The 21,883-nt window shown below is 36.6% G+C and overlaps 2 protein-coding genes across 2 annotated transcripts; both read left to right on the top strand.

Annotated features, from left to right (window-relative positions):
* Positions 1–11,077: 11,077 nt before the first annotated feature.
* LOC132061210 (uncharacterized) lies at positions 11,078–11,984 on the top strand. Its single transcript, XM_059454064.1, has 2 exons — positions 11,078–11,375; positions 11,794–11,984. Exons 1-2 carry the CDS (start codon positions 11,078–11,080, stop codon positions 11,982–11,984), a joined length of 489 nt encoding a protein of 162 aa, XP_059310047.1.
* A 489-nt stretch (positions 11,985–12,473) lies between these two features.
* LOC132061209 (uncharacterized) lies at positions 12,474–13,121 on the top strand. Its single transcript, XM_059454063.1, has 2 exons — positions 12,474–12,771; positions 12,817–13,121. The coding sequence occupies exons 1-2, from the start codon at positions 12,474–12,476 to the stop codon at positions 13,119–13,121; spliced, it is 603 nt and encodes a 200-aa protein (XP_059310046.1).
* The last annotated feature ends 8,762 nt before the right edge of the window (positions 13,122–21,883 follow it).

Genomic DNA, 21,883 nt, shown 5'->3' with positions numbered 1-21,883 from the left:
CAAGGCCAACTCATAAGCAACATCGCCCACACGGTCAAGAATCTCAAATGGCCCAATATTCCTCGGACTTAACTTACCTCTCTTCCCAAATCTCATAACACCCTTCATGGGTGAAATCTTCAATAGAACCTGATCACCAACGACGAACTCTAAATCTCGGACCTTTCGGTCCGCATACATCTTCTGTCGACTTTGAGCTGCCAAAAGCTTGGCCTGAATGACCCTCACCTTCTCAAGAGACTCTCTCAATAGATTCATACCCTAAGGTCGAACCTCAAATGCATCAAACCAGCCAACCGGAGATCTGCATCTCCTACTATATAAATCCTAAAAAGGCGCCATGCCGATACTCGAGTGATAACTGTTGTTATATGGAAACTCTGCCAACAGAAAGTACTGACCCCAATGACTACCAAAGTCAATAACACAAGCTCTCAATATATCCTCGAGCACCTGAATGGTCCGCTCAGACTGCCCATCGATCTGGGGGTGGAACGTTGTACTAAAATCCAATCGGGTACCCAAATCGTCATGAAAAGCTCTCCAAAAATGGGAAGTGAAGATAGTACCCCGATCAGATATGATGGAGATAGGAACCCCATTCAATCTTAAAATATCACGAATGTTTAACTTGGCTAACTTCTCCACGGTATAGGAAATCTGAACTGGAATGAAATGAGTGGACTTAGTCAACCGATCAACTATCACCCAAATCGAATCAAACTTACTCGGGGTCTTTGGAAGACCCACAGTGAAATCCATGGCAATTCTCTCACACTTCCACTCGAGAATGGGCATCCTCTAAAGTGCACCACCGGGTCGCTGCTGCTCATACTTAACTTGTTGGCAATTACCACACTTATCAACAAAGTCGTCTATATCCCTCTTCATCCGACGCCACCAATAGTGCTACCTCAAATCACGATACATCTAAGTCATCCCGGATGAATGGAGTATCGTGAACTATGGGCCTCAGTCAATTGACTGAATCAAGTCACCAACGCGAGGAATGCACTCGCGCCCCTTAACCCTTAAAGTACCCTCAAAATCAATCATGGCCTCCTTGGTCTTACCCCTCAAAACCCTATCTTGAATCTTGCTCAACTGAGCATCCTCAAATTGATGAGTCCTGATCTAATCTAACTAGGATGATCTCACCTCTACACAAGCCAAAACTCTTCCTGGGGCTGAAATATCAAGATGAACGAAACTGTTGGCCAGAGTCTAAACCTCCATGGCCAACGGACACTTGGAAACAACCAAACGGGCTAAACTCCCCAAACTTGTGGCCTTGTGACTCAAGGCATCAACAACCACATTGGCTTTCCCTGGATGATAAAGAATAGAGATGTCATAGTCCTTCAGGAGCTCTATCCATGGGCGCTGCCTGGAATTAAGATCTCTCTGGGTAAACACGTGCTGAAGGCTATAGTGATCGGTGAAAACCTCACAACGGACACCATAGAAGTAATGCCTCCAAATCTTCAAAGTAAAGACCACAACTAACAACTCCAAATCATGAGTAGGATAATTCCTCTCATGGATCTTCAACTGACGGGAAGCATAGGCTATAACTCTACCCTCCTGCATCAACACAGCACCCAAACCCACACGGGATGCATTACAATGGACTGAGAACTCTTTACCCTTTACTGGCAATACCAAAATCGGGGCTGAAGTTAAAAGAGTCTTGAGATTTTGAAAGCTTTCCTCACAATCATCGGACCACTAGAAAGGAACATCTTTTTGAGTCAATCAGGTCAAAGATAAAGTAATAGAAGCAAAACCCTTCAAAAATCGGCTGTAGTAGCTGGCCAAATCCACAGCACTACGGATCTCGATCACAGTAGTGGGTCTCGCCCAATCCCTCACAACCTTAATCTTCTGAAGATCAACCATGATCCGGTTGTTGCTCCCAAACGCACACGCAAGTATACGCAATCGTACAAGTAATATAGGATTGTTAAGTCCAGATATCATACCCACAGAGACTTATGATTAACTATTTACTAAATTAAACTAATGCTAATTATCTAAACAAGAAATGAAATCCAAATTTATATTTATAAACTAACTAAAAATAAAATAAAATAAATAATGAACTTCAACCAAGAAAGAGCGGATTTTTATCGGAGAAGAGATAGATCTAGGGCTATGACCATTAACAATCCAGTTGAGTCTTCAAATCGTTCTACCTATGGGTTACTAGTTGACGGGTTGATGTTAACTTTATGAGTATCTTCTGAGTTGCTCACAAGCCTGTGGATGCTACTACCTATATTCCTATGGTCGCCAGAGATAATAAGAACGCATTTACTTCCCCGTATTCAACTAAGTAAGGCTAAAGGGTATATTCCTATCCTCAGTAGCGAAACGATTAATCGAACAAGCTCTATTTATTCTTATTATGCATGCAAATTCCCTATCTCTAGTTCAATTTACACGCCACATATAGTGTCTAACTATTTCGTCAAATAATCAAACAATTAAGATCAAGAATAAATAAATAACCCAAAGATGGAAAATCAATAGATACAAATGATAATCAAACGTCAACATTCATGTTTGAGCCAAACCCTAGAACTAAAGAGTTTAGCTCCACATAGACATGGAGGAAAAACAACAAATCATCCGAATAAAAATATAAAAAATGAGTATTTACAGAGAAGAGAAGATAAACCCTGTAACTACGGCTTCCACGGCAGCTCCAAGCTCTCTCTAGGTCCAAAATTATGAACTAAGAGTTTCAAGCTATCCAAAGTTATGTCAAAACCGTGTAGAATTTGTATTTATAGGGTACCAAAAGGCTTTGGCTTTTAAAAACCAAATCCAACTCAGACTGGGAAAAATTAGAGGGCTCGCGTCACACTCGCGTTGCGGGTGGAACACGGAATGATCAGAAAAAAAGATTCAGAGACATGAAATCTTCGTGACGTACAAGCACTTTCACGAACTGAAACAATTCCCATTCTTGAATTCTTCTTCCCCATAGACACGTCATATTTGCACTTCCATTTTTCATCTGCTGCCACGTACTACTTGTTCTTCAAAATTCAATTCATTCTCTTGTGCTTCCTTTACTCTTCAATCATTGCATCATGATATGCCAATCATTGGCCCACTTTTTTATGTCTCACTTCTTTCTTTCTTTCTTTCTTTTATCTTCCACTTTATTGGATTTTTTTATCAATTTCTTCAACTTCACACCACTTTATCCCTACATTGTAAAATATAATATTAAGCACAAATCAATATAATAATACTCAAAAGATGATTAAAAGTACTAAAATGTGAGGCAATCAATGCATAAATATATGTATTTTAGGCCGAACATCACCACCCCACATTTAAACTCTTACTCGTTCTCGAGTAAGCATTCAAACCACTTTCAATAAATCAAGCCTAGGAACACCACCACTTTGGTTGATACTAACAATTAGGCCCTATAGCAACTCAACTCATCAAACATAAACTTCCTGATCATCATGCAAGATATACAAATCAACAAACAAACAACAAACTTCTAACCTCCTAGCCTCAGAGACGAACTCTAAGCTCGCTCAACAAACTTTTAAGCTCGCTCACCTACTCTATCAAAGAAATCTAATAACACCACCTATCTATCATGAAACAAGTGCCCTCACAAGAAGAAATTATCCACACACTCAAATCAAAGAATCGAATGTAATTTAAGAACTTAGCATCAAAGCACAACTCTCGCTCTCAAAAGAAATTCACATGTATGCACAAAGAACCACAGGCTTGCCCATTATGTACATCTCTACTAATCAAGTGTGCTCGAGTAGAATCAAATAGGACTTTAACGGGTTGTAATGTTGGCTAGGGGATGGGTAGGAGAACTATATAATGGTGACTTACACTTCCCTAAGCACTTTGCAATTTTAGACTTCATCACCCATTATTTTCATCTTTTCACTTTATTTTTCAGCCCTCTCTTCATCAATTATTTCACTAGTAATTCTCATCATATCAAGAACGATTCAATTTTTTTTTCAAGCAATTTTTCTTTCCTTTTTTTCACATTCTTTCTAAGAGGGCTTTTTCATCACTCTGCAACTATCATTGGTCACCATTTTTTCACTTGACCATCCCTTTTCTTCAGATTTAACAATTATATCACAGCCTAAGCTACAGTGCTCAAGGAAGTAGGCTGCAAAAACTAGGGATTCAAACAGAATGATCAAGGAAAAAATACGACTAACAAACGAAAGGCTACAGGCTCAAAGGGCTAACTAGTAGTACAATTTCTGAAAAGGCTAAAAATTCACAAGACATATTAAAGAAAGCCTAGCATCATCTTCTAAACAGAGCAACACTTTTTATTTCGCTTCAATAACATGCAGGGCAAGTTCTAGACTAAGATGCAAAACATGGAATATATGCAAGAGATCCTCACCATACATGACACAAGTATCAATCAAGATGGATCAATTCTATTCTAAGATAGATAGGATCATGACGAACTACAAAATAAGAATAAGTTGTATACCGAGTCACAACCATGAGTGTAGGTGTCAGAAAGTCTGCTATCTTTTTGTTACTCAAGCACTCACAGGAAAGTATTACTCAAGCTCAAGCCTAAATATGCTAGTATCAAACAAGTCACAAGGGCTTTCTTCTCTCTCCTTTACTACTCCTAAAAAAAAAAATTAATCCTAAAAAATAAAAACTTACCCGGTTCAAAGGCCCCACCTCGGGAAAGAACCGAGGCCATAAGAAAACCCAAGGGGTGGATGATCTATGCCACTAAAAGAGAAAAAGAAGCTATAAAAGAAAAACAAAAGAACGAACAAAGAAAAGAAAAAAAAATCTTTTTTGAATATTAGTTATATATATATATATATATATATATATATATATATATATATATATATATATATATATATATATATAAGGCTAAATTTAAAAAAAAAATCCTATGCCATAATCATCCTTGACCTCAAAAAATCAGAAGTACCCGCCCCACACTTAAAATATGTATTGCCCTCGATGCATGTATAGTAGAGAAAAATTAAAACAAAGGTGAGAAATACTCCCTGAGACCCTCTAGAGCCTCGCTAGCAGCATAATCCTCAACATCAAGGGTCAGGACGATCACACACTTAATTCCAAACATGCTCCTCAGCTATCAACTTCGGGTACTCAGACTTCCCCTAATCTGCAAAATAAAAACAAAACAAAACAAAACAAAACGTAACACTATAAAAATAAAATAAAAAACTATTACACATTGGGTTGCCTCCCAATAAGCGCCTTACTTAACGTCGTGGCACGAAGTGAATCAACTTTTTCCTCCACCTTGAACTTATGAATTGTACCCTTAATTTTGCATCAAATTTTCTATCATGCTTCTAGGGCGGTGGTGTAAAAGTAAAGGAACCAAACAATAGGTGTTGCATTTTGCACTTCTTGGCCCTTAAGTGAGGAACGTCATTTTGTCTTTCTGGTGTGGCAAATTTCAGGATGTAAGGCTCTTGTTCCTCATCTATACAATTCTTCATCGGCGTGGAGGGATCGATTTCCATGTCGCCAAACAAACATAATGTAGTAAAATGTTTAGAATGAGGACCGACACGCCCCAACTCTAAAACTGCATTATTTCTGACATCCTCACTTTTGTACACCTCCTCAACAATGACATCATCAACAAAGATCTGATCGAATGGTTGAAATTTCTCTATTTGCTCCAGAAGTTGGCCAGTATCCACAACAATTGGTGGTTGGGCATCAGGCACCTCAACCTTTTTATTCATTTGAGCCTGCAGGTCATAGATATCTGAACCAAATTGATCTATCTCTTGTCTGAGCTCAGTTTTTCCCTCTACCAGTTGTGTAGCCATGTTTATAAGACCATCACGGAGAAACCCATGAAATTTCACTTGTTGAGCTTGTTCCGTTAGCCAAGATTGGCTCACTATCTCTGCTTTTTGAAAGCTTTCTACTTGTGGGAACTCTCTCTCTTCTTCTGTTTGAGGTTCGTCTTGAGTATTGGCTAAGCTTGTAACTTGTAGATCATTACAAGTTTTAGCCTCGATCTGCATCTCTGTGAGTTTGGCACGAATCCTCTCTATGGCTTTCCACATTTCTGCGTTTTGCTCACTCATTAATGCAACGTGCTCCACTATTTGTTTTATCATATCTCTAATCCGAGCAAGACTTTCCACATCCTCTACTTCATTACTCTTATTAACATCACAAACAACAAGAGAATCATAATAGGGGCTCGGGGATGGGGAATAAAAGTTAGAACAACGATTGCTATGACCGTCTTGACCACCACATACATTACAAACATTCCACTTAAAAGATTGGGAAGGTGCACACAATCCATTCCCGAAAATATTTTGACAGTGTTGCCACAAGTAGGGTCCCCCACAAATCAGACAAGGATCACCCAAATAGGAACAACCAATATTCGATCAATTTTTACTCCAAGATGCCATGTCAAGAAAGCTAACCAAAATATTAAATTAAAAAAAAAAAAAAAAAACTTGAATAGACAAAAAGAAAAGTCTAATCTAAAAATAGACTTGAGGTCGGGTTACCACCAGGTGAGAGTTGATAAAAAAAAAAAAAAAGCTCTCAACGTAAACCCTACCTCCATGCAAAACCCTAATTTTTAAAACCTTTACTGCCGGCAGTATGGCCGTCGTGGCCATTGGTCAGTCATCTCTGGTGGCTGGCCAGACCTCTACATCTACTCCTACACCTACTATAACCATGAAAGACTCCCATAATGAACCTACAAAACCTAAGATGGATTATAGACATATACTTCATCCAGAAAACCATAATCCCATGCAAAACATTACGTCAAAACTCTCTGTTAAGAAGGTGGAATATCGAAATAGTGTTCATGTATTGCGATGGACTGAGAGGGAGGTGGATTAGATGGAGCAATTGGAAGATCTGAAGCATGCAGTCGTTGGCAAATTTTCATAAGGATGGCTATCATTAGAGGAACTAAGAACTATCATCCCTACTCAATGTGGGATGAAAGGGAAGTGCACCATTGGCTTGTTTCGTGATAGACATGTGCTTATTAGACTTTCGACAAAGGAGGACTTTGTTACTCTTTGTTCAAAAGGTGTGTATTACTTACAATCTAGAGATGGATATTCGTACCAAATGAGACCTTTGATATATGATTCTAAGTTTAAAGTTGATCAAGAAACATCAAAGGTTATATCTTGGATCTCCTTTCCATACTTGCTGCCTACTTTCTTTATCAAGGAGGCATTATTCTCACTTGCATCTGCTGTTGGTCTACCTCTTCATGTGGATCTTGCCACTATTAATCGTACAAGACCAAGTTGTGCAAGAGTCAAAGTGCTTATGGACTTCTTTGGCAGCTCTACCTGATTTTGTTAATATGGAAATTGAAGATAAGGATTCTAAGGAGGTTCGAGTGGAAAAAGTGAAGATCCAATATGATTATCTTCTAAAATATTGTAAAGAATGTAAGTTACAAGGGCATAATGAGGTTGAATGCAGGAGACTTCATCCAAAACTAGCAGTATTCGTTGAGGAAAAGGAGAAGTTTGATGAGCATGTAGTGAATGAGACTGAGAAATTGGAAAATGATACTGCAAAGAAGGGTAAGGCTATTATGATTGATGAGGTGAAACATGATGAGGTAGCAAATGGCAAACTTCTGGATGCACAACATCAAAGGAATCATTTTTATCAGAATAGGAGTAGATTTAATGCTAGGAGATTGGCTAGTGGGAAATTACTTGGTGATCCTGGGAATTTGAATGTAGTTAAAGATAATAGGGATTTCTCGAGTGCCAAGTAGGCTAGCTCAGATTCAAAGCTATCACAGATCAACCCAACTGAGAATAAAGATACAAATGAGATGGTCCAAAACAAGTTTAAGGTGTTACAAGATCAGACTAATGGAGATGATATTGATGTAGAAGTGGAAAATAACAATGCAGATGAAGAGCAGGAGCAAGAGTTAATTATTTCTAAAGATCAAAGAAGGCAAGGTGGTCAGAATCAAAATTTGTTGTTAATAAAGGATGATTCAGAGAAGAAATCAAATGTTAAAGTGCAGAACAAATTGGAGGATTCACAAGATCAAATCAACTAATATTGATAAAATTGCAGAAGTGGAGTTTATCAGTGTTGAAGGGCAAAAAGATATAGTCAATTCTCTGCAGGTGGTTAAGGCACAAGACTTGCAATCTGATGATCTGGAGGATATTGTTACTGATACTTTGAAAGTGATGGATGATCATGCTGATTCAACTCAGTATGATCTAAAGGTGATAGAGCAAGGTGAGGTGCTAGATAAAGATGAGGCTGTTGTCATTGGATCAGAGATGATTCCTGATAACAAAATTATTGATAGCACAAAAGAGTGCTTAGCTAAGTTCTCTATACTAGATAACAAGCTTCAGAAAGATAGCAAAAGGGAATCTACTTTGGAGAAGGAACAGGTCATTCAAGTATTATCAACAAATGTAAGCATGAATAATGAGAGTGGTGGTGATATGAGCCTACAGGGTGATGAAAATAGGGAGACTGAAGAGATTTCTACTGTGGATGATGTAGACAATTCTAGTAGTAACTTGCAGTTAGTTGGCTGTTATCCTGAAAAAGGTGCAGATGCAGAAGAAAGGAATTTAGCTTTGGCTATTATTCCTGATGTCAAAGATGCTCAGCCTCTGAGTGTTGCTGCAAGGATTTCCCTAATAAGGTTTTGCATGATGTTGTTTCTCATAATCTACATGATGAGAAAGAAAAGTTGACTTTGGTTAATAATAAGAAAGAAGATGCTGATGGTGCTGCTATTGATATGAACCTGCGGAGTATGTGCATAGAAGCAGGATTATCTCCTAAAACACAAAGCAAAGGGTCAAGAAAAGGAAGAAAGCAAAATTCTTCAGATGTTCCACAAACAGTGAGGTACTCAACAAGGAATAACTCTAAGAAATCTGTTAAATGATTGTTAAATCTTTATTTTGGAACATAAGATCAGTGAAGTCTCAACAAGCATTTCATAGAGTTCAAATGTTAAATAGATATCACAAGTTCTTTTTGGTGGCTCTGATAGAACCTTTTTAGCATCAGAGACAGATTCAGAAATATAAAAGGAGATTTGGAATGCCTTATGCTAATTTCAACTGTAATGGTAAAATTTGGTTTTTTGTTCAACATAATGTAGATGTTGAGGTTCTTTTGGATACTGAACAATCCATTACTGTAAAGCTGAAGTTACTAGAATTGGATAGAGACATGGTGATTACAATGGCATATGCTAAATGTTCAGAAGTAGAGAGATTACAGTTATGGGATAGTTTATACTTCTTGGCTAGCAACATGACATGTCCTTGGTTTATTGGTGGAGATTTCAATGTTATATTGAATGAAGAAGAAAAAATAGGAGGTTTACCAGTATTGCCACAAGAATATGAATATTTTGCCTTCTGTCTAAATTCTTGTGAGTTGCATGAGATGCCTTTTAAAGGGAGTCCTTTCACTTGGTGGAATGGTAGGGCTGCCAATGACTGCATTTTCAAGAGGTTGGATAGGATTGTACATAATGAATCATTCTAGAATTGGTTTGGACATCTTGAAGTGGAACATTTATCAAGGACTGGTTCTGATCATGCACCATTACTTGTATCTTGTGGAGATCAAGTGGAGAATTTTATCAAACCATTCAGATTTCTTAAATTTTGGGTGGAGCATGATACTTTTCTTGAATTTATTAAGCAGCAATGGGAAGCAGACTTATCTAATGATGTTTTTCTTTCCTTTAAACACAAAATGAAAAAACTAAAAATTGCTTTAAGTACATGGAGTAAGGCTACTTTTGGTGACATTTTTAAGCAACTAGTGATCAGGGAGGATATAGTGAAGATTAAAGAACATTTGTTTGAGGAGAACCCCTCTGAAGAAAATAGAATGGTCATGCAAAGGGCTCAAGCTGAACTTAAACTATCTTCACTATGAGGAAGAATTCTGGAGGCAAAAAGCTGGGATGGACTGTTTCTCAGAAGGAGATAAAAATACAAGGTTTTTTCATAGTCTGGTAAAAGGAAGAAGGAAAAGAATCCAGATCAAGAGGATTCAAGATGCTGATGGAAATTGGCTGGAGGATGCTGATAGAGTTCTTTGGTGAAGCTGTTAACTTTTTTCATAAGTAATTTACTCATGAGGAGGTTAGTAAAGATTCTCCAATTCTGAATCATATTCCTGAACTGATTAGAGAGGAGGATAATATGCTACTTGCTGAATAACCTATAATGAAGGAAGTACAGAAGGCTGTGTTTTAAGTGGGGATAGTACTTGTGGCCCTGGTGGCTTTTCTGGGATATTTAATCAGAAGTGTTGGGAGGTGATCAAGGCTGATGTATTTAGTGTTGTTAAAGCTTTCTTTGATGGTCAGACTCTTCCCAAGTCAATCACTCACACTAATCTAGTTTTGCTGCCAAAGAAGAATGTTATTGAGTTTTTCTCTGATGTGAGACCTATAAGTCTTAGCAACTTTATCAATAAGGTCATATCTAGAGTAGTTCATGATAGATTGGACAAGTTACTTTCAAGGGTGATATCTCCAAATCAATCAGGCTTTGTCAAGGGTAGGAATATAATTGAGAATTTATTATTGACACAAGAAATTGTAACTGATATAAGGAAGAGAGGAAAACCAACAAATGTTGTAATTAAGTTGGATATGACAAAAGCATATGACAGGGTCTCATGGTTATATCTTTGTAAAGTGATGAAGAAGATGGGATTTTCTGCAGCTTTCATTGACCTTATATGGAGGCTGGTGGCAAATAATTAGTATTCTGTGCTTTTAAATGGTCAGCCACATGGTTTCTTTCACTCTACAAGGGGTGTCAATCAGGTTGATCCACTCTCTCCTGATCTTTTCATCATAGTTGCAGAAGTTCTTTCAAGAGCTTTAAACTCTTTGTTTAATCAGCCTGGTTTTGTTGGTTATGGGATGCCAAAGTGGAGTGCTGAACTGAATCATCTAGCATATGCAGATGATACAATCATCTTTTCTGCTGCTGACAATTACTCTTTATAGATGATCATGGATACTCTTCAAGAATATGAGGAAATATCTGGGCAGCTGATAAACAAGAGAAAAAGTTCTTTTTACATGTTCAGCAAAGTTTCAAATGAGTTGAGTCAGCAGGTTGCAGCAGTAACAGGATTTGTGAGAGGGAAATTTCCTTTTACATATCTTGGAGTACCAATTACTCATGTCAGGAAAAGGAAAGTGGATTATACTGAGTTATTGAAGAAAGTCAAAGACAGGTTGCAAACTTGGAAAGGAAAGTTACTGTCTTATAGTGGAAAAGCAGTGTTGATTACAAGTGTCCTTCAAAGTATCCCAATTCATGTTTATCTTCTATAAGGCCTCCTAAATGTGTTATTAAAGAACTGCACAAGATCTTTGCAAGGTTCTTTTGGAATAATAAGGAGGAAGGAAGATGCAAACACTGGTCATCTTGGCTTAACATATGCTTTCCTAAACATGAAGGAGGGTTGGGTTTCAGGTCTATTTATGACATGTCCAAAGCCTTATATGCTAAACTTTAGTGGAAGTTTAGAACCACTAGTTCACTTTGGGCGAATTTCATGTGGAACAAATCGTAAAAAAAGCAAAAAGTGGTTCAATGGAAGGGGGGGTTCTCAAGTACGGGAAGATGATGTTGGAAGCAAGGGAAAGTATTGAGCAGGAAATCTAGTGGGAGCCAAAGATTGGAAGTTCAAACATCTGGTTTGATAATTGGACTAAGTTAGGCGCTCTCAGCTATATGGTTCCCCAGTCCTGGCGTATCAATGATCATGCTGAAGATGTTTCTGAGCTTATTTCAAATGGAAGATGGGATATTAAAAAGCTCATGCAGCTGTTTCCTGAAGATATAGTGCAGCATATAACACAGGAAATTGATATTAAATATGCATCAAATGAATGGGACAGATCTTGGTAGATGATGACAAGTACAGGAAGGTTTACAGTAAGTAGTGCATGGGAGCTGTTAAGATAAAAAGCTAATGTAACAGTGCCATTTCAGAATATGTGGATTAAAGGTGTGCCTTTTAAAATTTCATTCTTCTTGTGGAGATTGTAGAAGTTTAAAGTGCCAATTGATGAAGTGGTGGCAAGTATTGGCATTCCTATAGTTTCAAAGTGTTGTTGCTGCCATACTGCTCAGAATAAGACTATTAACCATCTGTTTCTGTGTGGAGATTTATCTTCTAAAGTATGGAGTGTATTTAATGCAGGGGCTGGATTGAGCATGAATTGTATTCAGGTGAAACATGCCATTAGAAATTGGTGGGAAGCAAAATGCTATTACAAGCTGAAGATAATATACAAAGCAATTCCTGCTTTCATTGTGTGAAAAATATAGAAGTGGAGAAACAATAGGCTACATGATGGCAATATGAGTCTGAATAATGTGATATATGAAATAAATATGAACATTTACATGTTATGTAAAGTTCAGTTTCATGGGCTAAATATTCCATCTAGATGGCATCAGATCATTCAAATTTTTGAAGGGTATAAATCAACTATTATCTGCAGAGTTATTAAATGGATGAGACCTGCATCTGGAATCTACAAGTGTAATACTGATGGAGCTGCTAAAGGAAATCCAGGGCCAAGTTCTGCTGCATTTTGTATCAGAAATAAAGATGGTGATCTGGTGTATGCAGCTGCTAAAACTTTGATTGATGGATCAAATATAGTTCTTGGCCGAGGCTATCGAATGGGTCTGATGTACTGTGTGGAAAAGTAACTCTTTCCATTGATTATAGAGACTGATTCCATGACCATGAAGATGATTATCAATGCTGAATGGAGGATCCCTTGGAGCATTTCAATGTTGGTGGGTGATATCAAAAGGCTGATGGCAGATCAAAGAGTGACTGTGGAGCATATACACAGAGAAGGAAATGGACTTACAGACTTTTTAACTAACTTTGTTTTTGATTTTGCAGGTGCAGTTCAGTTTCATAATTTTCAGGAATTTCCAAGTGATGCTAAGAAGATTCTGAATTTGGAAAAATTAGGAATTCCTAACTTGAGAGTAAGAGCTCTACAAGACAAAGCACCAGATTAAAGTCTTTGAATCCAGTTCTACAAACCATTTCTAAGTACAGAATATCATCAGACTGTGAGTTATTGCAGCATATGTATTAGGGTGGTATCAGTGTGCTTGTTATGCTCATTCCTTAATATACATGTTGTGATTCTCATGATATAAGTAGCAGACTGTACTGGTTATGGATCAAGCAAAATATTGGCCTGGTTTTCTTGTAGAAGCTGATATACACAGCAATATACAACTACTTTCAAGCTTGCCTGAAGAATGATTCATATGACTTGATGCTTTCCACCTGTGAGACTTTGAAGGTGTGATAGAAGTTATCAAGCCAAGGCTCTTGGATTCTAGTTTGTGATAATCTGTTGATGTCTACTTCTGCTGGCCATAAGTCACTAGATTTTCCTTTCTTTTGTTTTCTTTTCTTTTATTTGGATCAATCTTGTTGGATTGATCTTTTCTTATTTTCTGTTATTTGCTTTTAGATGGATCAATCTCTTCTGGATTGATGTGTACATATTTTCTTTATCAATAAAATTCCACCTTAATGGTGGCCTTTGATTAAAAAAAAAGTCTAATCTAGAAAAACAGTTAATTTCTAAGTCCCCGGCAATGGTGCCAAAAACTTGTTGATCCCAAACGCACACGCAAGTATACGGGGTCGTACAAGTAATATAGGATTGTTAAGTCCAGATATCGTACCCACAGAGACTTATGATTAACTATTTACTAAATTAAACTAATGCTAATTATCTAAACAAGAAATGAAATCCAAATTTATATTTATAAACTAACTAAAAATAAAATAAAACAAATAATGAACTTCAACCAAGAAAGAGCGGATTTTTATCGGAGAAGAGATAGATCTAGGGCTATGACCACTAACAATCCAGTTGAGTCTTCAAATCGTTCTACCTATGGGTTACTAGTTGACGGGTTGATGTTAACTTTATGAGTATCTTTCGAGTTGATCATAAGCCTGTAGATGCTACTATAACACCTATATTCCTATGGTCGCCAAAGGTAATAAGAACGCATTTACTTCTCCGTATTCAACTAAGCAAGGCTAAAAGGTATAGTCTTATCCTCAGTAGTGAAACGATTAATTGAACAAGCTTTATTTATTCTTATTACTCATGCAAATTCCCTATCCCTAGTTCAATTTACACGCCACAGATAGTGTCTAACTATTTCGTCAAATAATCAAATAATTAAAATCAAGAATAAATAAATAACCCAAAGATGGAAAATCAATAGATATAAACGATAATCAAACTTCGACATTCATGTTTGAGCCAAAACCCTAGAACTAAAGAGTTTAGCTCCACATAGATATGGAGGAAAAACAACAAATCATCCGAATAAAAATATAAAAAATGAGTATTTATAGAGAAGAGAAGATAAACCCTGTAACTACGGCCTCCACGGCGGCTCCAAGCTCTCTCTAGGTTCAAAATTATGAACTAAGGGTTTCAAGCTATCCAAAGTTATGTCAAAACCGTGTAGAATATGTATTTATAGGGTACTAAAAGGCCTGGGCTTTTAAAAATCAAATCCAACTCAGGCAGGGAAAATTAGCTGGCTCGCGTCACACCCGCGTCGCTGGTGCAACGCAGAATGATCAGAAAAAAAATTTAGAGGCATGAAATCTCCGCGACATACAAGCACTTTCACGAACTTAAACAATTCCCATTCTTGAATTCTTCTTCCACGTAGACACGTCATATTTGCACTTCCATTTTTCATCTGCTGCCACGTACTACTTGTTCTTCAAAATTCAATTTCATTCTCTTTTGCTTCCTTTACTCTTCAATCATTGCATCATGATATGCCAATCATTGGCCGACTCTTTTATGTCTCAATAATGATTAGTCATAGATTAGTTCAGGTCTGTAGCTGCTTAGTTGTGCCATACATGTCCAATTTTGACAAGTTGTGCATCAGTTAACCTATAGTTTTTCTTGAGTATGCCTTTATGTGCTACCACATGTTAGTTTAGGTCTATTATTATTCCACATGCTATTAGCTGAAATCATGTTTACTATAAAAGTATGATAAAATTATGTATGCTTATTTAGATGTTTTAGTAGTTTAATATAATTATGAATGTTGTTTCAGTTTGAAGTCTCTTTCATATTAGCTTAGCATAAGCATAAGCATATTTACCTTTATGTGCCTCTTTAGTTGTTGGTCTCAGTTTGACATGAGCCTTGTTTGCCATTTGAGTCATGGTAACCTAGCTTAAAAATATGACAAATGCTTTCCTTATTTGACTAGAATATGCTGCTACAGTCAACTGGTAATTAAGAACCATTTGAGTCATGGTAACCTAGCTTAAAAATATGACAAATGCTTTCCTTATTTGACTAGAATATGCTGCTACGGTCAACTGGTAATTAAGAAATGAGTTTATCATGTTGGACTAAGTCATAAACCTATATTCTGAATCTCATCTAGCTATACTAGAAATGCCAGCCTTTGTTTTTGCATTGTTTGAATCCCCTGGATATGAGTTCATAACTAAATATGACTTAGTTGAAAAAAATGGTAGGATCACTAACTTAAAATAACAAAGTTTGTTCATTTATTTCCTAATATGATGTCATTAAAGTATGTGTTTGTTCTATGAGTTAATTTTGGCAAGTGTTTAGCATTAGCATTAGCATGAGCTTATCTAATCCACTTAGCTAAATAAGCTTCAAATAGTTTCTTGATAAGTCCAAATGGGGTTAATAAGGCGCTGAACGTAATTTAATCCTCGGTAGATGTGTAATACCTCAGAGTAAGTATGCCTTCTATTTAAACTGGTTAAAGGATTATCATGTTGTAGCTGTGTGGGATTAAACTCATTTAATATTTAGTTTTAGTATAAAATAGAACAAGTATGTATCTGCCATGGAAGTAGAGAAGAGTAAAACTACTTATCAGCTTTGAGTGGGTTAAGTGCTATCATTTGGTTTATAATAGGTCTGATAAAAAATGCACTTTGTCTTTATTGAAGCCTAAGTTGTTTTGGTTGACTTGAATTTGAAATTCACTGCCTGATATATGTGAACTCTGCATATTGACCTTTGACTTTGAATGAAATACATAACTGTTATGTCATGCAATGCGAAAATCTGCATATCTTAACTGGTGTGTTCAATATATGACCCTCTATCAATTAACTATAAGAAGTATTACATTTGTAAGAATTTAGAAGTGATTTTCTAGGTCTGATATATGTGTCTCAGATTTCTGTATTGATTTCATAAGGCCCCGATGTCTAGTTATCTACTAATAGTGCTTTTTCTTCTCTGTACTTGAGCATGTTCTCTTTTTCTGAGTATTGTTATGCGTTTCAATTACATCATGTGATCTTGCCGTGTATTATTTCCCTTTTGAAATACAGTTGACATCTGTTAGTCTTTTATGTGAAAATATGTCTACTCTTTTTGCTTGTGATCATATAAGGTTGTCATTAAGAGTAAACCACCTAGTATGCATGTCCATGTGTTAGAAAAGCTTAAAGATCCTGTCTTATAGCCCTGCCTGTCTACATTCAGTTGATTCTGTCAAATACTTATGCTCTTATGACTAGATGCTTGTGTAATGCGTCTTTGTGAACCTGTTAGTATCTGTCTGAGCATGATTATCATCCAATTGAAATAAGTTAAGGTCTGGGAATATATTAGGTTATACGAAGTATATACAGCCTCTATGTGCCTTTGGCTTGTATATAGGCCTATATATCAAGTATACCTAAGGTATATTAATCATCTAGACATGGAAAAAATTCCTAGGTGTTTATGTGATGTTGAGTTGGGCCTGCTCAGTCTGTTTCCCTTATTGGGACTCCTTCCTTTCCCATTACTGTCTATACATGTTAGGCTCATCTGCTTTACCTACTTTGTCACTTCAATGATAAAATTGGGTCTGTTTTTATTTTTTATTTTTAATTTTATTCTTTTTTTTAATTTTATCATTCATGATTTGGGCTTTTCTTTCCTTCATATGCATATATTTCAAGTATGTTGATGTGTATGTATGTATACAGTTCGGTGTATGTGCATGTTTAGCCTATATTATATTGATTGCTAAGTGCTAGATGCCCTCTAACCAATATTCTACTTTCCCCCCCTTTGTGTTGCATGTGAAAACAATACGGGCCACTCGGGCCATTTTCTGTCAAAAACTTGTTGGGCCAGAGGCCCAACCTCCTTTATTCATCGAGTCCGCTGTTGAAGTCAAAAAACAAAGAAGGCCCATCCGTAGGTGAAAATGACAACTGGTGGGCTTAGGTAGTCCCACCAGCCTAACTTTTTCCCTTTTCATTTCTGATTTAAATATTACTTGTATATTATATTGTAAACAACACTTGCATACATTGAAACCCAGGTATGGTAGAACTTAGGAAATACACATAGTACTGATAGGAGGTTGCCTCAAATGATTTTAAACTCGGCTATTCTTACACAAAGCATGAAATCGACAAATTAATTTTATTATGAAATTCTTCGGGTATAAAACTGGGCTTAGTAAATGAGGACAGTTAAAAAATGGACTTCGGATAAAAAGATTTGGGCCATCCGCCCCTGTTAAAAAGTGGGAACAAAAATTCAGAATAGCGTTTTGGGCCTCAGGCCCACTTTTAGACCAAATGTACCATTTTTGGACTTAAATACTCGGACAAAAAATACTTTTTTTTGCAACTTGGGCTGATTCTTATGACATGAAAAAATGAAGTTCAGAATTTTATAAGTGTAAGTTTAAACCATTCACAAAAACTGAAGCTGGGCTTAAAGATTTTTTATGTTTGGGCCAAAAGCCCAAAAACTTAACGGATAAAAACAAAGGAAATACCCTTGGACCCAAGTTTGGGATAAGATGGATTTGGTAGGAATGTTGTTGACCCAATTGAGCTTCAATGACATAATAAACTCTTTTATATACTTATATCATAAAAGGAGATATACTCCACTTATTTTCCTATATAAGTAATAAAACTTATAAGAACTAAACTCATATCGTTAGGACCAAACTAGTAGCGACTCTACTCGGGAGAAAATCTTGAGTGTTTCTTGGTCTGAAAATGAAGTGAGTTGAGCCCTTATATACATTTTAAACCAAACTCCTTTTTTCAAAGAGGGACATTTTTCCAAAAAATAGGATTTATGATAAGCATGACAAATTTTGGAGGAACGGAATATTTTAAGCAAATAATTACAATAATCACACATTAAAGCTTTTAGGTCAATCGTATTCTATGGATCCTTAATATTAGGTGTTTAAAACCTTCCTTAGGAGATCACCAGAATCCTTACCTCGAACTTCGGTTTAAAAAGTTTTTTCTCTTCTTTTGATAAACCCTTTTTACCCGATTTTCCTAATTTTCATTATAAAATTAGGTGGTGACTCTAAAAATACTAAATCCATTTAGAGCATCAACAACCTCTTAGTAGCTTTTATGCACCCCCGTAAAAGTAAACCGTAACCGATGGCGACTCTGCTGAGGATTTTCTAGGTTCTAACCATAAGGGTTTCAATATAATATGCTATAATTGGGATTATTTGCTTAATTGTTTACTTTCATGCAAAATATAAATTGTCATGCATTCATATCATCAATTCCGCTACTCCTGGCAAAAAGAATAGTTTCAAAGGGGACACGGGGGCTCGCGGTCTAGCCTTCACTAAAAAATCAAAATACCCCTTCTTTGGAACACGTTGAAGGCGGAGTTGGTGTGCGGTCACTGTTACGATTCATTTTTACGCCGGTGCATAAAATCTACTAAGAGGTTGTTGGTGCTCTAAATGGATTTTAGTATTTTTAGCGTCGCCACCTAATTTATTTAAGGGAAATTAGGAAAACCTGATTAAAAGTGATTATCAACCAAGAGAAAAATCCTTTTAAGACCAGAGTTCGCGTTAAGTGTTCTCGTGATCCCATAGGGAAGGTTTTAAACACCCTATTATTAAGAATCCATAGAATACGGTTAAACTACGAGCTTCAATGTGTGATTATTTGCTTAAAATGTTTACTTTATCACAAAATGTCGGGTTTTGGGTTTAAAAAAAAAAATCTATATAAGTTTTCAACTCACTTCATTTCCGGACCAAGACACACTTGAGATTTCTTCCAAGTAGAGTCACTACTATTTTGGTCCTAATGATATGAGTTTAGTTCTTATAGGTTTTAATATATATAAGAAAGTATAGAGTATATCTCCTATTCATAATATATGTATATAATAGGAAAGTGGGAAGTTTTATTAAGTCTAATTTAGTCATATTGAAGCTCAATTTGTCAAACATAGTCCACACCAAAGCCATCTTACTGAAAAATTAATCCAAGTATATTTTTCTTTGATTTTTGTCCCTTAAGTTTGGGCTTTTGGCCCCAAAATACCTTTGCTCTTGTTCTGAAAAGTTTATCCAAGTTTAAGGCAAAAATAAATCCATTTTTTCGAATTTCTGAAAACTTGGCCCTTTACATCTATTATTTTTCTCCAAATTCAGTCTAAGTTACGATTCAAAAACAGTCCTTAAATTCATTTTTCGACTCAATTCAGGTTATATCAAAGTCCAAAGGAAACAATTGCAACGTTTTGATGCGGTCTTGAGGCCCAAAACTTATCTTTCATGCATTCCAGATTTCTATAAAGGCGGAAGGCCCAAATTTACTACAAATTTTCATTTGAAATTGTTTATACTATACTGTGTTATTAGACCAGTTTAACTTGAAGAAAAAGTCCAATTAAGTACCAATTTCATGTAAAGTGTAGGATTAGTCGAGTTTGAAAATGGTTTAGGTGACATTCCTAATAATACTAGGTATTTTCCTAAGTTATAACATCCATAGGATTTCAATATTCACATATGTTTTTTCAAATACATTTACAACATACAAAATAAATGAAATGGAGAAGAATTTAGGTTGGTGGGCCTACCTAAGTCCACCAGTTGCCTATTTTTACCCATAGGTGGGCCGTTAATAATATTAGCTTCCCTTATAATTTTCCTCGGGGACTCGGTAAAATGAATAGGAGTTGGACCACGGGCCCAATAGGTTCAAACATAGAAGGAAACGGCCCAAGTGGCCCGCGGTATTTTCACATGTAACAAGAGAGAAGGGAATTTAATGTTAGAGGGTATCTTGAACTTAAATACATGTTTACTGTAGGCATGTATATATTAATTTGCATTTAATCCATCTAACTTATGTGGCACAGAAGGCCCAGTCTAAGTTATGAAGACAAATAAATCAAATAAGGCCAAGTCTTAAGAGAACAGTGATGGCAGAAAGCCCAAGTGCAAATCAGGAAATAACAAAGAAAGAGGAGGCCCAACATAAAGTGAAACAAAGAAACAAATCCAAACCAAACTTTGTGAACATATGGGCCCAATTCTGATTATGACAAAGGATATACCATGTATATACTAGATATACAAGTTCATATATGCCATGAGCAAACAGAGCTTTTGTACATACTTAGTATATCTTGGTATATATTATATATGTATAGCTTATATTCAAGTACAACAACTATAACGACCCGTTTGGTCATTATAATCTCTTCGGCATTTTTCCCTTTCCCAAGCATTGCTTAGCTCATTTTTGACCTCAGGGGACCGTTGGCACACTTCTCGAGGTGTCTACACCGGATTCGGGCAACTTTTGTGAAATATAGGCTTAAAGTAAAAAATGATTGACCCAAAGTTGACTTTTGGGTAAACGAACCTTTTTTGAAATTCAGTAGATCCCGAGAGGTCTGGATGGTTGTTTAGAACTTGTGTGCATATTTGGTTTGGTTCCCAATGCACTCGGATGCATTTTGGGACATGGGTTGAAAAATTGGAATTAAGGTATCAGGGGTTGAATCGGTCAATGGGACCTCCGTTGGAAATTCCGAGGCCACGGGTGTGTTCATAGCTTGTTTTTATGTGAGTCTATGTGTATGGTATGTGACAGAGATGGCCTCGAAAATTAGTCAGAAAATTGGATCAAATTGTGAAACTTGGGTAAGTTTTCTGGTGTCTGGTGCCCGCTTTGGCCGCACAAGCACCGCGGCAGCGGTACAGCTGGAGTGGTAACCTTATCGCTGGAGCGGTCCAAGCATTTTAGGCTTGATCGCGGAAACGCCTCCGCTGGGGCGGTCCCAGTGTCGCCAAAGCGGGTGACGGGCAATGTGTATAATTAATGAAGTGTTAAAAGCCTTTAGACCCTCATTTATTTCCATTTTGAAATTAGAGCTTTTGGGGACTGCTCTTGGAGATATTTTGGGAATACTCTTGGAGGTAAATCTTGCTATCCCTTTTTGATTGCATTAATCCTATTCATCATAGATCCCCCATTTCCTTTAATCATCCCTTAGTAATGGAAGATGAAAGTGGGTTTTGATGAACATTTTCTCTAGGCTTATTAATGGTGAAATTGATGGGGTTTATGCTTGTTTTTGATGAATCTAAGCTTGTTAATCACGTATATTCCATTTCTAGCGTTGAATTTCGGAATCAAAGAGTTAGGGTTTATACCCAAATTGGGGTTTTGCTTCAAATTTGAAATTGGGTAAATCTATGAGTTAATTTAGCAATTAGTGGTTGAGTTATAATCACCTAGTGCTTAATTTGATATTTTGCTTCTAAATTTCCCGTTTTGCCCTTATGGGCCCCGTTTTTCCAATTTCTAGTGTTAAAATTGACCTAATTTGAATGGTAGCAATATTAGTATCATTCTTCATGATTTCTATTCTAGATTTCGATTATACTTGGACTCTTTTGGTTCGAGGTTCAGGACGGAA

This window comes from Lycium ferocissimum, chromosome 6 (genome assembly GCF_029784015.1).
Source record: "Lycium ferocissimum isolate CSIRO_LF1 chromosome 6, AGI_CSIRO_Lferr_CH_V1, whole genome shotgun sequence".
Classification (NCBI taxonomy): Eukaryota; Viridiplantae; Streptophyta; class Magnoliopsida; order Solanales; family Solanaceae; genus Lycium; species Lycium ferocissimum.
Note: the sequence above shows the minus strand (reverse complement) of the source record. Positions and strands in the feature narration are given on the sequence as shown.

Bases quoted from the DNA above. Each gene is read 5' to 3' on its own strand.
- LOC132061210 (XM_059454064.1), top strand. From the start codon at position 11,078: ATGGATACTCTTCAAGAATATGAGGAAATATCTGGGCAGCTGATAAAC. The intron at 11,376-11,793 runs GTATCCCAATTC...GGACTAAGTTAG, and splicing joins GATTACAAGTGTCCTTCAAA to GCGCTCTCAGCTATATGGTT.
- LOC132061209 (XM_059454063.1), top strand. From the start codon at position 12,474: ATGAACATTTACATGTTATGTAAAGTTCAGTTTCATGGGCTAAATATT. The intron at 12,772-12,816 runs GTCTGATGTACT...CATTGATTATAG, and splicing joins TGGCCGAGGCTATCGAATGG to AGACTGATTCCATGACCATG.